The 16,295-nt window shown below is 44.1% G+C and overlaps 1 protein-coding gene and 1 long non-coding RNA gene across 6 annotated transcripts; one reads left to right on the top strand and one right to left on the bottom strand.

The window, feature by feature from the left end:
- Window positions 1-213: 213 nt before the first annotated feature.
- On the top strand, window positions 214-7,756 carry LOC135376818 (uncharacterized). Its single transcript, XR_010417874.1, has 4 exons — window positions 214-300; window positions 1,710-1,897; window positions 7,120-7,211; window positions 7,279-7,756. It is a non-coding gene; the product is annotated as an uncharacterized LOC135376818 (long non-coding RNA).
- A 1,424-nt stretch (window positions 7,757-9,180) lies between these two features.
- Window positions 9,181-16,012, bottom strand: LOC135376817 (uncharacterized). Of its 5 annotated transcripts, none has more exons than XR_010417873.1 (7): window positions 15,832-16,012; window positions 15,625-15,775; window positions 15,155-15,273; window positions 12,290-12,388; window positions 10,957-11,077; window positions 9,933-10,900; window positions 9,181-9,810 (listed from the first exon to the last, which is right to left on the bottom strand). XR_010417873.1 is itself a non-coding variant. In XM_064609278.1 (7 exons), exons 2-7 carry the CDS (start codon window positions 15,671-15,673, stop codon window positions 9,431-9,433), a joined length of 819 nt encoding a protein of 272 aa, XP_064465348.1. In that variant the 5' UTR covers window positions 15,674-15,775; window positions 15,832-16,012; the 3' UTR covers window positions 9,181-9,430. The 5 variants fall into 5 exon arrangements, 2 of the variants coding, with proteins under 2 accessions (XP_064465348.1, XP_064465347.1); XR_010417872.1 differs by lacking the exon at window positions 15,625-15,775 and having other exon boundaries at window positions 9,933-10,010; window positions 10,823-10,900; window positions 10,957-11,050; XM_064609278.1 differs by having other exon boundaries at window positions 9,933-10,010; window positions 10,957-11,050.
- Between the last annotated feature and the right edge of the window lie 283 nt (window positions 16,013-16,295).

Here is a 16,295-nt window from a genome sequence, read left to right as displayed (position 1 = left end):
TGCAATAAAGTGCCCGTTATTAGATATCACCAATCTAAGAGTGAACTATTACTTCCTAGTCGACTATACTATCGGTATCCTGATAAAGGTGTACGTCATGAGGAACTTATGCAATCGTTCTGGAATCTACCCGCCACTTGAAGCAGCTCGCTTTCAAGAGCTCGCTATCACACGATAACGTGAAGCGGTGTGAGCCTTTGCGACTGATTCGCAGAAAAGCGGGTAGTACCCAACGGTTATTGTGCAGTCGTTGGGTTACGTCAACTTACTATTGTCCTGACAGGAAGTGGACTTTTAGTGGTGAGTCATTCGACGCACGCTATAAGTGAATGATGTCGTCTCTTGCAAGATATATTGAGCATCCGCTTTGCATATGCTTATCTGCTTAAAAGTGGTCCAAATGCAGGGAATAGTCACGTTTTTGTGGTAAATACGTGCAGAGGCATGCACAGCATTTGAAACAATTTAAAATAACTTTTTGGGATTACATCATCTTCGCGATCTGAAAGATTCAGTCATCCTCATAATAATAAAATAATGAAGGAATAAGATTCATCGGTTGCGCCGTTTGTAATCAAAACATGAATAAAGACGTCAGTTGGGAGGTTCCTCTTTGCTTCCTACGAATCGGCGCAAAATGGCAAGCGCGTCTAATTATGAAATCACACAAATTGCGCGAGCTCCAAACAACCAGGGATCGAAACCGGTATTTTTTAGAACCCCTCTTCAAAAAGAAAAATAAGAAAAGCGGTCAGCGGTCGGCACGTTTACAGGGGTTGGAACCGTTACTTTTTTCGGCTCTGGTTTAACGGGTACTTCGGCAATAATTATGCGCCATGAAAACGAGCTTACCCTCCCCGCACACAGTTGTAAGAGTGTGAGATAACAGTTTCAGATGAAAACACAAGACAAGGAATAAACAAATTGATTACCTACATAATATTTTACTGCATTGTACTGTCGTGGTGTTTTGCGAAAAACAAAAAGCGAAGTGCCTTTTGGCAGAACCAGTCAGTGCCATCTTTTACTCCGACAAAAAAAATGGCATCACAAAAGTCACAAACTTGTACTCGCATCTGGTATCGTACAAAACATAAATAGAAAAACAAACGAAAAAAGGTCAGTCGGTAGTACAATTATTTCACCTGTGAAGTGATTGCCGAACCGGTAGCCGTACCAATTTTTTTCGGTTCAGTTCCCGTTCTTTTCAGGAGAAGCGAAACAACTGTTGGGGTTCGGTTCGGTTCGGGCTTGACAGAAAATAACGCTTTTTTCGGTTTTCGGTTCGGGTTCAGTTCCCGTAGCGATCCCTGCTATCAACGCGGTGCGAAGGAAGCTGCTACATAAATGAGGCATGTAGGGATACACACCTTGTCGGAGGGTATCTGTAGTAGCAGGAGCTTCCGTTAATACAGCCACACAACAAGGTAGGAGGAATATACTGGCGTGTTTGAATTCCTTTCCATTAGGGGAAGTTTACAGCGACAACAGACCGGGATGCCTCAATACTAGCTCCATCGGCATACACACAGGGAGCTAGTATTCAATCACCCAGCAAAGGGCACGTTCGCGAAAGGAGTTCGTGCCGGTGATACACGGAAAGAGAGTACCATTCTTTTTTCTGCTACGTTTGAAAAAAAAATATGCGCGGTGTCCCAGAAAACGTATCATTGAATAATAATAAAAAAAACTACACCACCTTCATGCAGTCAACGGAGCGGGACCGGCTTGCAACCTTTCTTCCTGCACTGCTTCTGCCCAAATTCCTCAGATATCAAGATTGTGGTGGCAGCACTGTGCGCCTACAGAACCTACAAAAGGACGCTACACCCCTCAGATCACTGCAGTCAGCGGCTTGTTTGACTGTTACTCATATCTGCTTCTGATGTATGAATAGGTAAGCACGTACAACCAGTAGTCATCAATTTGTAGTGGTTATTGGCGCCGGCGACTGCATCATGAGTGACTGTATTAGTTGCAGTAAGGCTTTGCCTGTTGATGGTCATATGTGGTGCTGTGCAAACTGCAAATATGGGTACTATTCAAATTCGCAATGTTGTGGTGTGAATGACAAGGCTTTTCGGTGAATGAGTTATCTAAAGCGGCAGGAATGGGTCTGTCGTACTTGTCGGGTAGATGAGACTCGTTCAGAGGATACTAGCCAAGGCGCTCAACTACCTGCGGCTGCTAATCAGAGTATAAACGATTTTAGAGGTAGCACTGATAAGATTATGGCTGAATTGTTGTCAGTTAAAGCAAGTGTAAGTCAAATTCCTTAACTGAGTGAGAAAGTCGAGGACCTCGTATCAGTGAAGCCCGTAATTGAAACACTACTACCTATCAGGGACACCATCAATGAGCTTAAAAGCTCAGTTACCTTCCTCTCTGCAGTTTATGATGAAGTTCATGCGACAGTAACCAAACACAAGAGTGAAATAACTGACATCTCAAAGAAGGTAAACCATCTGGAAGATAAGGTGAAAGACCAATCTGAAGTAATTCAGAAACTGCAGACTTCTCTAAATGAAAATGAACAGTACAGTCGAAATTTGAGTCTAGAAATTCATGGTGTTCCTGTAGAGGCGAATGAAAACATAGATGACACAGTCGAAGACATTGCTAAAAAACTTGGTATGGCCTTCCAGTGGTGGTGGTGGTCAGTGGCGTAGCCAGACCTCCAAGGTAGGGGGGGCTCTATACGAAAATCCGCCCGACTACCCCCCCCCCCCCGCTCTGATCCTGGGTGCGATTAGAGTCACTAAATAAGCTACGCTTCAAGCGTAGCTTATTTAGTGACTCTAGGTGCGACAACACACAATACTTGTGCACACTGCAGCATGCAGTTGAAAAAAAAAAAAAAAAAGACCGAAAATAATTGATTTGGACATTCACAATACGATTACACTGTGATGTCCAATGAGGTGGTGTCACGAGATTGGAAGGATGTTGAAAAGCTCATACTTTGGAAACCATTCAAGTGTGCCGCTTAGATAGACGCCATGAACTGTAAGAACTTTCGCGATCGTCACACTGCTCCCCCCCCCCATATATTATTTTCTCGTCGAATTTGCACGATTTGCGTGGGTCGGTCAGTGGCAGGTAGGGGGGGCTCGGGCCCCCCCTAGCCCCCCCGTGGCTACGCCACTGGTGGTGGTGGTGGTGGTGGTGAAAGGGCTTGCCGTTGTCGGCCTCACGTAGGTGGGCAACGTCACGACTGACGCCCAGGGGGAATGTGCGTCCTGGGCCGTCTTCTAAGGGAACTGTGCCGACATATGTCTGAAAGCGTCTAAGGAAAACCCAGCAAAAACCCCAGACCGCACAGCCGAGTACTGCCAATACTAATCGGATTTATCTCTTCGGCGATAAGAAACAAGTGGATGTAGAAAAGGAACGTTGTCCGTTTGCTGTCAAAAAAGGTGATCTACCGTTTCCCTTGTTTGTCAATGAGAATCTAACACGCGTCTACAGAGAACTGTTGTCGAAGCCCAAACAACGCGCTAAAGAGTGTGCATACAAGTTTGTATTGGTAAAAAAATGGAAAGATTTTTGTGAAGAAGGATGAAAAGGGTTCCATATTGCACATTACCTCTCATAGTGATATTGTTAAAATTGTTTGAACGGTATGGATTTATGTGCTGCATGGTCTAGCTTCAATGAATTGCAACAGAAGGTAAACGCTTTTAAGACTTCTGGAACTTCTGTTGGTGTTTTGCACATTAATATCAGAAGTATGCGTAGGCATTGGGCGTTATTGCAAGTTACAAATAGCAAAGTGAAAAAATTGGGTCGACATTTTTGTTATAACGGAAATAAACGTTTCCGCTGCTGAATTATATCTCTATCAGATTCCTTGTTACTCATGTTTTTCGTTCACGCGGGAGAACAGTTGTGGGGGCGGTATAGCTGTTTTTGTTAGAAATGGTAGTCTTGCAAGCATAAAGTCAACCATGTGGAAAGGGATGGAGTTCATGGCCTTAAAGATAACTACAGACAATGCTTCATCTGGTTTGTTAACCATATGCCGGCCACGTCAGAGCAATATAAGTATTTTTCAGTGAGTTAAGACGGCTTGTTTCTAGTTTTTCTTCCGCTGACATATGTATGACTGGTGATATTAATATTGATGTTATGAACCCTGAAAAATGTATTGTATGTGATTATTTGAATATTCTTGCGGATTTTGGTATTTCTTCACTGACACAAGTACCTATTAGGGTTGAGCTTCTGGATGATCATCTTGTTTCTTGTTTACACCATTTTAATATGAGATGTCGTGACACTTCCGTTTGGGGAGGCGTTGTTGAGGAAAAACTTTCTGATCATTTTTTCCTTTGCATTTATGTGTTGTCAGGATTCGTTCAAACCCCCTGCTACCGTACACCAGTTCGTTACTGCTTAAGTTATTGATAATGATATAGTTGACAGACATCTAGCATCGCTTGATTGGAATCATGATTTCAAAGATTGTACGCACTTAAAAATGTACGATATTTTAGTTGGCAAGTTTAGAAAATGCTATGAGATATCGAAAAGGCGAGTAAGATTCCACAAGCGCAAGGTTGAAAATGCGTGGCTTGATAATAATATTCTTGCCCTAATTAAGCAAAAGGAAATTTTGTGGCATAGGTGTCGAAGGTTTCCATCAAGACTTAATAAATAAATTCAAGGTCATGCATAATAGGATAACTGCTCTCATTCGATCAGCGTGTTTAGTACACCAGTTGCGGGGTGTGCACGCGGAACGTATCCTAGATGAATTTTTGCTGAATAGCTTTGGTAGTGTTGACAATCTTGCCGATACGTCTAGCGATCATTTTAGTAGTGTCCCAAGGCAGCGGGTTATTATACTTCCTTTGGTTATGAGTTGCCAGTATTTTCCAATAGGGATTCGTGTGGGTTTCCCGAGTTGCAAGTGGATGATCTGTTGTTTATTGGTTGGATATCTGTTGTTCTGTGGTATTTTTTCTACTAGTCACGTACCTGTTTTATTAAAGCGAACGGTGATTAGGCATGTATTTAAGCAAGGCAAGCGTGATAATGTTAAGAATTACCGTCCAATGTATATTGTCCCGGTTCTTGCATTAATGATGGAAAAATTATATTCTCGATAATGAATAACTTTGATGCCCGTTTTAAGCGTTTTTCCGACAACCAGTTCGGTTTCATTGAAGGTCGTGGTACAATAATGCTCTTGGAGAGCCTTAGCGATCTACTTTATGGTGCTTTAGAAAAAAGGCAGTTCGCTGTTGGATTATCCTTCGATCTGTCTGGGGCCTTTTACACCATATCCCATGATATGATTTTGCGTCTTCTCTATGCTTATTCAGAAGCGTCTTCTGCGTCTTCTCTGGCTTGTATTACGCTAACCATTTGTCATGCAGTATTTTCCACAAAACAATTCCATCCCGAAAGGTATTCATAGATTCAATAGAATACTCTTTTTTACCGGTGTTTTTGTTGTTAAACACCCATTATACAAGTGTCTTATGAGGAAGACACCTAGTTGAAGTGTGCTATAGACAACACCTTTCATTCGGGTGTAAAGGCAACACCAAAAAGGTGTGCGCCATGGCACAAGCCATTTACAGCAGAAACAGTAAAAAGTTTAATGTGTAGACTCGTCCGCCCAAAGGGCTGATTGGTTTTGGCAGTGTGATGTTTTCTCCGATTTTGAGAAAGAGAATTCCGGAATGCTGCCTTCTGCTCTTACTATGCATCACATAAAACTGCACAGGAACTATTCCAGAAATTTGCGTGAGACTTTCAGGGTTATCGTCGGTAATGAACGAGGAGTAAAAGAGCGCTACAGTTTCGCAATCGACCGCGACTAGAGTCACTAAATAGGGAGCAAGGTAGCGATACTGAGCCACGCCGGCGGGCGAGACCACCATCTTCGGTCCGGAGCAGCTGCGTCGCCTAGCGACGCGACGCAAATCTCCCCCTTCTCTGCAGTGAAACTGCGCCCAGTCGAGCCATCTCGCAACCGAGGAAACAGGTTTTGGATGGAGGGTACTCAACATGGGCGACGCGTTCTTAGAAAGATAAACCACATGGCACGACCAGTCCAACTGCGGACACCGAACGACGGCTTCTGCAGAGAAAAGGAATGCGATACTCTGACCCTTACTTACTGACCCTAACCGCGACGGATGCAACAGTCACTTTGATGCTGGTCAATGTTTGAGGGGCGCCATCCCTTTTGACGATCAACCTGCACTGTTGCGTTAAGGGCAATGTGTATTTGAAAACTTTGAAAGACCGTATGTTTTCTGTGCATACAGAATGTTCCAGCTAACCCTAGTGAAAATGTATCTGAGAGGCCTCTCAGGATTTTTTTAAGAGGTCTGAGAGGACCTTTTAAGAAATTCTGAGAGCTCTGAGACGACCTCTCAAGCAGTCCTAAGAGGTCTGAGAGGACCTCTCAAGCAGTCCTAAGAGGTCTGAGAGGACCTTCTACGAATTTCTGAGGGGTCTGAGAGGACCTCTCAAGCAGTCCTAAGAGGTCTGAGAGGACCTTTTAAGAAATCTTGAAAGGTCTGGTAGGACCCTTTAGCACTTCTGAAGGGTCTGAGAGGTCCTTTCAAGAAATCTTGAAAGGTCTGGTAGGACCTTTCAGGCAGCACAGAGGGGTCTGAGAGGACCTCTTAGAGAAAATCTGGAATACGTTGTATAATCATTCATGTAGCCCTGAGAGGTTTGGGGGGACCTCTCAGACAGCTTTGCGACAGTGCGTCGTGCAACACCTCCCAGAGCAAGTTGCTACGTGTTTTCCGCGCCGCGGAACATGCTACCTCGTCCGCTTTGGAAAATAGATCGCAAGATTTCACGTGTTTGTGCATTATTCCTTCAAGGAACACGTGCCGTGATAACCTTGTATTGCCTTCCCCCTTGAAGCTATTGTTCTTGCAATCACAGCATTATTGCACTGCACGTAAGTGGAAGCGTTTCGGCCAGTCGCCAGCGGTTGAATCAGTCTGTTTTGAAACGTTGAAGTGTGAGGACGTGGGCCGCGGATCTCAAGTAATTTGCGTTTTGTCTTCGGGATTGTAAAGTTTTTGAGGTATGTAGGCGATGTCTCAAATATGATTTTGTGATTGACAGCCATTCCTTTTACTTTAGGCTTTTACTACTGTTCGCAGACACGCATTATGAGCGCCGATAGGAAGATTACCAACGCACGTAACGTTACCAACGGCGCTGGGTGCCAAACGGTATGTTATATACTTCGATGCCTACACACTGCCTTACACTGACATTTTGAAGTTGTATTTCTTACAGATGAATCTCGTACGAAGTGACAGGTGGTGAGAACACAAGGTGGTGAAAACCCAATCTCTCCAGTTAGTTGGTGGCTTACGCAAGCAAGGGAAACTAGACGGTGCACCGCAGGTCCCGAAGTATACGTAAAACAGATGAACTTGATCACCGAGAAGCAGAGTTCCTAAAGAATATTTTTCATCGCCGCTGTACGGACATTGCGAATATGTGTCCCATGAGTTCACGCTTTGTGGAATACGACAGTATGTGTTGATGATGACTCGTACGCTTTCGTAGACATGTAAGTGCTAAATCTAGTTTCTGTTGGTGCAATTTACCGTTTCGTGTAGTTTCTTGCGAGCGATCCTTCAACAAATATTAGATATCCACAATTCTGTAAGACATTTGAAATAACTGTTACATAGTCTGATAGAAGTGTGCATGCCTTGAGTGTATCTGTACAATCGAAGGAACTCAATATATGTGAAGTTTTGTGACATGTACTTGTCTGTATCTATGTCTGGTGTATCATAGCACTGTATGATTATACCACTCCGATGGCAGGTGCAGCGTAGACTGCGAAATTGAACATTGATGTTCCGATGTCAGATCTGGGCATTAGCTTCTGAGAGGTCCTGTCAATCTGAGAGGTCCTCTCAAGCTGAGAGGTCAGCCTGAGAGGTCCACCAGCCTGAGAGGTCCTCTCAACCTGAGAGGTCAGCCTGAGAGGTCCACAGGCCTGAGAGGACCTCTCAGCCTGAGAGGTCATCTCAGTCCCATAACATATTAGACCTGAGAGGCCTCTCAGATACATTTTCACTAGGGTGCGTTGGGGGAGAGAGGAAGCAGTGGCACGCGGGGAGGGGGAAACGACTGGGAAAGGAGGATACTGTGAAGCATAAAACAGACGCCACTTTTGTGGCTTCTACGACGGAAACCACGTGATGCGACGTCATTCCCCGCCCTTTCGCGTGGTCTCTACGTAGAAACCGCAAAATTACCGTTTTTCGGGTGTCTGTAGAAGACACGATAGAAGATCCATTTCTAAGAGTGTACCGCACCGACGACAGGTGGAGCGTAGACGGCGAAATTGAACATTGATGTTCCGATGTCAAATTTCGGCATTAGCTTCTGAGAGGTCCTGTCAATCTGAGGGGTCCTCTCAGCTTGAGAGGGCCACCAGCCTGAGAGGCCCTCCCAGGCTGAGAGGACCTCTCAGACCTATAACACATTAGGCCTGATGGGTCTTTTCACTAGGGCTGGTCTGTGATTTCATTGTCAGTTCGTGGTAGGGAATCTGCATCGAACTGCACCTTGTGAAAGTCGCAAGTGGGGAGCTTACAAGCCCTGGAGGCCAAGCGTACGTTGCAACCAAAGCTCTCCTTGAAACCCCCAATGCAGTGACTGGCCAATGAGTCGCCCACATACGCAACCAAGCAACCATGAAATGTCTCTTCCCCACGCCCTATCTGCAGAGAAATACCATTACATAGGTATCCCATACCATTTACTGTCCCTACAAAATCCTGTAGTATAGCATGCTTTGCCTCAGCACTTTTTAAGTCCTTTCATGAGCCACTGCAACTAGAAAAATATTGCTCAATTTGGATCTTTCTTTTTGAGGGACATTGGTGAATGTGACATAAAATATACCAAGCTTTTCTTTCATCCCCCTTTTTGCTTCTATTGGGTTAGTCAGCTCTACATCGTCATTGTATAGGATTATTCCTATGACATTCTCTGCGTGCTTTTGCAGACAGGGTGTGATCTTACCCTGAGGCCATCATTATAGTCCCTTAAGACCCCACCATCCACAAATCTGAAGGGTGACCTAAAGTACCTCAGGAATTTAGTGTGCCTCACTAAATGCTGCAGGAGTTACTTTAAGGAAATAAAATAGGCTTTTGAACCACCAGGGAGGGCAACAAGTTCCGGTTTAGCATAAAGGCCACATGCCTCATAATGTAGTTTTCGGGCCTTATCTGAGCTCATTGTGGCAGAATTAAGCAGCACATCTTTCTCAAGCATTAGCTGTTCCACAAAGTCCACCACTGTGTCAACAACCTTCTTCGAGCACCTGTGGTGCCCGTCAAGAGTCCTGAACAAATGCCCCAATTTGCTGACTGTAGCAAGACGACTTTCATTAGCCCCATCCCCGTCTAACTCCACCCTTTCAACAATCTGTATGGAGCACTCGCTCCTTTGATCTATTTCCACTGGTGCAGCTGGTTGGAATCACAAAATTCCCAATAGCCTGTAGCCATTGTAGCTGAGACTGAAATGTAGCCCCACATGACTGGCATGAAAACATGAAATTCGACTTTTCACAAAGTGCATCGTGGCTATGAAATCTACGGAAGGAAACTGTTTCTAGTTCACAATACCGACAACTATGTGCGCGTACAGAGTGGGCTACGTCCTCGAGTCCTTGCTGTTCTCCCTGGTCTGTGTCACTGCTGGTGGTTCGATGCTGCTCACCCTGTTCAACGAGGCTGATGGCGCGCTGTTGATCAGGGAACTGAGACTCGCAAGAGCTAGCCACTTGAAAATTCCCTGTTAAAACGTGATGTGTGCACATAATCACTGCGTTCCTTATAGAGCTGAGCTGTTCTGTGATGTGCTACACACAGAAAGCAATTCTATACTTTCTCACTGTGTGTCATGTTAGAGCTTACCATATTTGTCGACACAGGCGGCAGGCAATAGAGTCTCCACTTGACGTGGATAATTCACTCCCTCTTTCTGTGAGTGTCCTAGTAGAAAGACCCCAGGGATGATTGGTTGATTATTGACTCATAAAACATCCAAAAGTACGTATCCCACAAACAAGGGCCAAAAAGATTGTTCTAAGCTGCATAACAGATTTTTAATAGAAAATATATCGCTTGGAATCGAATATCGCTTGGAATGGAATATCGGCTTGCCGCTTTGCGGTTGTTCCCAACGAGTCGCTACAGCTCCTTCACTCTTCACTTGTTGAAAACAGATCGGCTCTTACAGCGTTGTGAATTTGTTGCGCGAAATTTAGGCGTCCACAGGCCAACTCATGTGATGGCGTCGCGTAGACTGCTCCCTTGGCATGCCTGCCTCTCCGAATTTCTTTTCTTAATATACTAACAGCTGCTGTCACACGCCGCAAGGCACTGGCATATCACGATGCATGAGTCCGTGAGTTCGTCAAGCTGTTGACTGTATCTCCGCACGACAGCTGACCATAGCTCCTTGCCAGCTGTACTCCCTTTGCTGCTCCGTTTGAATTCGCTCCCGAGAAAAACCGCTCCCGTGACAAAGTAAAATTTCTATTCTGGACACAGAAAAACGCTTTCCTTCCGAGGAAAACAAAATAATTTTGTAACCTCTTTATCAAAAATGTATAACACTGGCCGGAGGCGTGACATCTACAAACACGAACGTGTCTTTACATTTTAGTTGTGGTGAGAAGCATCTACATCATCCCTATTTGTCGAAACGCATAAGGTACATTTTTCCTTTGTCGAAATCTCATACTAGTGTGGACGACTTCGCAACGCAAATACAGTTGTATGCGGAATTAATTTTCAGTAACTTTATTCAGGAATCAACCAAGACCAGCAGCACACCAGGTGATGAAGTCAAGAGCAATGGAGGATACTGTGCTGTCAGGCTGAAACAGGGCGAAAGCATATTTACGAATTACGCCGACACCTATAGGCAGCTTACCTTTATAAGGCCAGGGAAAGACATGGCAGTGTCCAGACTTACATTCTCCTGTCTTAATGTCTTTCATCTCAGTGTTTCGATCAGCTGGTATCACCTGTGTACACCAGATTGTTTACGGTCGCTACCAACAGAGAGAAGAACCGAAGAGGAAAAAAAAGAAGAAAGAAAGAAGAAAAGAAGAATTGAAGAGGAAACCAAGGATATATATATATATATATATATGAAAGGTCATATAGGGATAGGCCACTGAAAATGCATGGGGCGATATTTTGCTTTATTTTTAATTGTCCTTGTACATGACCACAGCGCTTACAAAACATTAGAATGAAACTTCAGATAAACGGTTATCAGTCTGCAAAGTTTGGGATGGGCCAAACCTAGTGTTCTATTTTTACAGTGCGACCGAAATGTGCAATGTTTGCTAGAACAACCCTGTATATGAAAGGTCAACCTTGTTTGTTAGATAGTTGATTCAGAACACTGTTGGCCACCTCTGGGAAAGTTACAGGTATGGGACGCAAAGTGAAAAGTTACCCACATGAATAGAGAAGGATAAACAAAGGTGTGCACCATAAAACACTGGAACGACCACAGCTGAATAAAATGCCATAACTACGATCCCGAAAGTATGTATTCCGAACGGCAGCTAGGTTCAAGGAGTGGAAAAAATGTGTTGGCAGACAATCAAGAGATATATTACGATGGTGGATCAAATATAAACGAGGCCTTTCTTGTAGAGCGCATTTTGTCAACTGGTCGAAGGGAAATTGAAAAATGCGTTTCTCCATCCGGACACAAAGCAGAAAAATAATGGACACTCATTTTATTTGTTGCTACAAACACAAACAAAATGAAATGAAAGTCAGGTTTATATTTGATCCATCCTCCAATCTTGTTCAATGCAGACAAGGTTGCATGTAACCTGATGAAGATTGAGTTAGAAATCAGATCAATGTGTCAGAAATGGTAGAACGAATTTCCCCTAATGGTACTGTGATGTTACACGTAAGGGTTTGTCTGCGCAGTGTGGCGACATGTTGCACGTGCCGCAGCGTAGGAGTGCAGATAATTATGACCACATGGGGTTCTTTTGACGTAAGGCGGATATCTCCAACACCCTGTGCTGGAAGATACGTTTACCACTCCAAGATTGCGACCGCCCTCGGCCGGGATCGAACCCACGATCTTGAGCTCAGCAAGTCTGCAAGCACACTTACCTACCAAGGATGGTCGGATTACTTATGACACTCACTTCAATGGAAGAAATCAAAATTATAAATATTTGCTTGTTTTCTGTACCTATAAGGGCAAAATAACCTTCCTTCGTACTTACTGCGCATTGCTCTTTATCCGGTTCATTTCTCTTCTCAACTTTTCCGTTCTTTGTGCAGTCATATTGGCAATACCACAGGAATCTCGTACCGTAGCCATACTGAAAACCAATGTTTGCCCTGTGTTTAGTCGTTCGCGTGAAATGCCTCTTGCGAATGTCATAACAACTTTAAAGATGATCCTATTTCGAGTTTGCTAAGACCTTCTAAGAGTATTTTCTTCTAACCAGGCTCATTATCTTACTGTCACACCTGGTATATGCACGACGCCTGCCGTTCCGCTTGCATGAGAGCAGTTAGTCTAACTTGGTACGCGCGGGCATCCCAAAAACTGCAGTTTCTTTCACGGTCGTGCAAGCTCTCCAAACTAGACAGGAAAGGATAACACGTGACTTTATATCGCGAGACAGGTGTGGTCCTTGAATACTACTTACATGCGCCGAAATTTCAGCTCATCATATTTGGCAGAGTTCGATGAAACTCGTTACAAGTAATCCACTAGTGTAACTAAGTAAGTAAGTTTTCTGGTAACTTGTAACTTAACTCCTTACTTTTTCGTCATAGGAACTTTCAGGGAACTGGTTCCTTTTTCAGGTAATTTTGTCAAAGTAACTTCAGCTAAGTTCCAAGTTACTTTTAGTTCGCTTTTCAATTACTTCCACATATTTTCTTGCTTTCTCCCCGGTTCTTTCCTGGTATTTTATGCTATGAAACGTGATATTCAACCACTGACAGTATTCTATTCAGGAACAAGATCCAAAGTGCGCCCACAGGGTGTATGATACAAAGCTTTCGAATTGTTGGACATAAAGGAAAATGATCTAAGCGCGTTGCATTGACTTGCAGGCAACTCAAGGTCGAACTCAACTGCTCACGCACGCACTGTGTAGTGCTATTTTGGGTGCGAAGTAACTTGGAAGTAACGCCTTTCTGTTAGTAACTCCGTAACTGCGAGCTACATTCCAAAACGAAGAACTTCGTTATTAACTTTGTTGTATTTCTCACATGGTAACTTAACTCGTATCGAGTTCTTTTTGACGGATAACTTCTCGATCTATGATATTTGCCGTCTCCCATACACAACCCCGTGTCAAGTAACCATGACACCAAGTTGCAGGGCTCGACCGCACGCCCTTGGAATCCCAAGCAGATATGCTACCGATTAATAATTTAAGAACCACAGTAACCCTAACCTGGAACGTATGCGTTAAGCAAGCGACTTTCTCCTTCGAGCAGCAGCACTCAGTGGGGCCTCTTCACTCTAGCGGACAACTACAGGAATGATTAACAACGTCGCGCACTTGCTCTTTGTGCATCCAATCTCGACCAACCTCCGAAGACGCCACAAGGACTTGTGCAAATTATTACTAGTAAATGGGGTGTTGGGATTGCTGGCGTCATTTTCTGTTTTCTTTTTTCTTTTCGTATTATGTACTGAGTGTCACTCGGATGTGCAACGAGACCTGTAACACTGCAAAAAGGAGATCGACACCGGTTAGAAGTAAAATAATGCAGTTGGACAACTCGACACATCATGAAATCGCCCGTCGGTACCTGCCCAGATAAGGACTCCTTATCATAATCTTATTATCATTGCCATTGAAGCGTCTGTTCAACCAGGACCGTGAGTTGTTCCCGCACCGTGTGTACCTACCGCGATCCCATTTCTTTTTAAGAGTGCTCCTAACAGGTTTCTCTTCATGCGTAGTTAGGAAAAACATAAACACATTACAGATAAAAGCAATCGAATGCGTACCGTAGCTGAGAACAAGACTCATTTGTCTACAGCCTAAAGGTGAATCCTCTCTGCCCATGGGCATAGTAGCCCATAGACACAGTAAGGACAAAGTACAGCAGGAGGGCTGATTGGCATAGTTTCAACAAGGTAAATTTAGCCAGGCAGCGAAGGCAAGGAAAAAAAAAAGAGCAAATCTGACACGGCAACACTGTCATCTCCGTGACTCGAGCGATCCCTGGGTGTTCGTGGCACAGCTACGGTCGTAAACAAAAAAAAATATTTACGACGCGCGCATTGGTATTGTATAAACTAATAGTTTATTCATAATTCAAGTATAGGAAAAGCTATCTGTTGCCCACTAGTGCACATTTATGAAATCATCTACCACCTGAGTACGTTTCCGTATCCTGCTCAATCCTGGATTAAACAGGAAGCGACGTTTACATTTCGAAGCTGTAGGCCAAGATTAACACGTGTGAACATATGGGTGCTATGCATCCTGTGTTGCTGGCCCCGAGAAAAAAAAAAGTTTCGTCATGGCAAGACCGGCCATGATAGCGTAAGCGTTAGCGAATCAGCTGTGCACCAACGATACCATGTTTTTTTTGCAACTGACCCACTTTGACCGCTCGTTGAAGAAATACAGACAGCTAATCACTACCGGGTACGCTTAGGTCTAGGTTAGGAGTGAAACTTGCTCTTTATTTGTGGTTATCACGTACCCTCGTCAAACCTTGTGATAACTCTTCGTATTTCGAACTGATATGTGTCATTAAACCTGATGTGATTTGTTCTTCTCTGTTCTCGTCTGGTATTGCTGTCCTGGGTGAGTAGTATGGCTCGGTCAGGAAAAGGGAATGAGAATACAACGCAAACGAAGTACGCGAATGCAAACGTGCCATGGCTAATTATGCAATACTTATTGTTCATGCTGCTGACGTCATATCTGACGTCATTTATTTACAAAAGTAGTAGTCCGCGCAATGGATGGATGGCGCTGACAGTCTCTATCATGGCGCCATCTGAAGACGCAGGGTCCTTGGGAGTTTCGCTACCCGTTTATATATACCTTGGTTTCAACGTATATTTTCATGAAAGAGCTTAGTGGTGATCATCTGACATATCTCACATAATAATATTTGATCTCATGTCTAACGCAGCCATCGGACTCTGTCACTTTTGGTTGGCTTTCTGTTTTCTGGTAACAGCAGAGGACCTCCTCGAAAAGAACGGAAAGGATCATGGACACTGAAATTTAGAGAAAGGGAGCAATTTAATCGAACATGTAATTGACGTACATACTGTGATAGCTTCGGTATTCAATCAAACAACAGGACAACCAGGGATAACCAAAGACAAGATCAGGAAGCGCGGACCGTTTCGCCTCCGCCATACAAAGGATCCGTGCGGACACCTTTGACGTCAAGCTGACCGACGGTCGGCATGGCGGCACTCGCGTCACGGTAATATTTCATGCTCCATTAGCTCTTGTGAACTCGCCCTAAAACGTACACGTTAAATTTGGAACATTTTCCATGTGTACGTGAGAAGAGGAATGCGGAAATGCAAGAAAGCAGCTGTAGTCAAATTTATACGTACAGAATAGGACGTATGCAAGGAAGGTTACGGGCCTATTTGTAGATGCCATTCTTCTGGGTGTACTGTCGGTAGAATGTGCGTAAGCTGCCTCAACACACCTGGTACAAGAACCCTCTAATATCGTGTAAGTGTGATAAACAGGAGAAGCTGTCTGTAATATAACGAAAAACAGCTGAAAGCACAGTATTTGAACTGAACACCACTTACCTGACGGCGAATCCCGCTTATCGTTTTCGTGCAGCGCAATGTACCGCGGAATATTGAGCATAGAAACAGACAAAGAGCGAACGGAAGTGGGGCCAATGAAACGCAATGCACTGAAGCGAGCAGTGTAAGATGCACTTTCGAGCCAGTGCACTTTTATGTGGGAACATAAGGTCTATAAGAAGTCGACGTTAATGAAGGAAATACCATTTTGAACAATCGTATAACTCCACTGCCTCTTGCGGCATCTGTTACAAGGCCTGACCCATGCTTTACGCAACTTTCTCATTCGTCATCCCGCAGCACGTGTAATTAGGTAGTCACACTATGTAACAATTAACCTTTCACTTGTAAGTAACATTTAATTAACCTTTAAGTAACCATTTCAGAGCGAGATGGCCAGAGCCAGAGAAGCCAGAGCCCGGCTGATGACGCGCGATAGGAAAGGTTCATAACCTTAAAGTGCT

The sequence above is a fragment of the Ornithodoros turicata genome, unplaced genomic scaffold (assembly GCF_037126465.1).
Source record: "Ornithodoros turicata isolate Travis unplaced genomic scaffold, ASM3712646v1 ctg00001315.1, whole genome shotgun sequence".
NCBI classification, from domain to species: Eukaryota; Metazoa; Arthropoda; class Arachnida; order Ixodida; family Argasidae; genus Ornithodoros; species Ornithodoros turicata.
The sequence above is the reverse complement of the archived record's forward strand: the minus strand, read 5'-3'. Positions and strand labels throughout refer to the sequence as shown.

Coding starts and splice junctions, on each gene's coding strand:
- LOC135376817 (XM_064609277.1), bottom strand. CDS start 15,892: ATGCTCAATATTCCGCGGTACATTGCGCTGCACGAAAACGATAAGCGG. Junction 15,274..15,831: donor TAAGCGGGATTCGCCGTCAG/GTAAGTGGTGTT, acceptor TCTAAATTTCAG/TGTCCATGATCCTTTCCGTT. Junction 9,811..9,932: donor CGCCTGTGTCGACAAATATG/GTAAGCTCTAAC, acceptor ACGTTTTAACAG/GGAATTTTCAAGTGGCTAGC.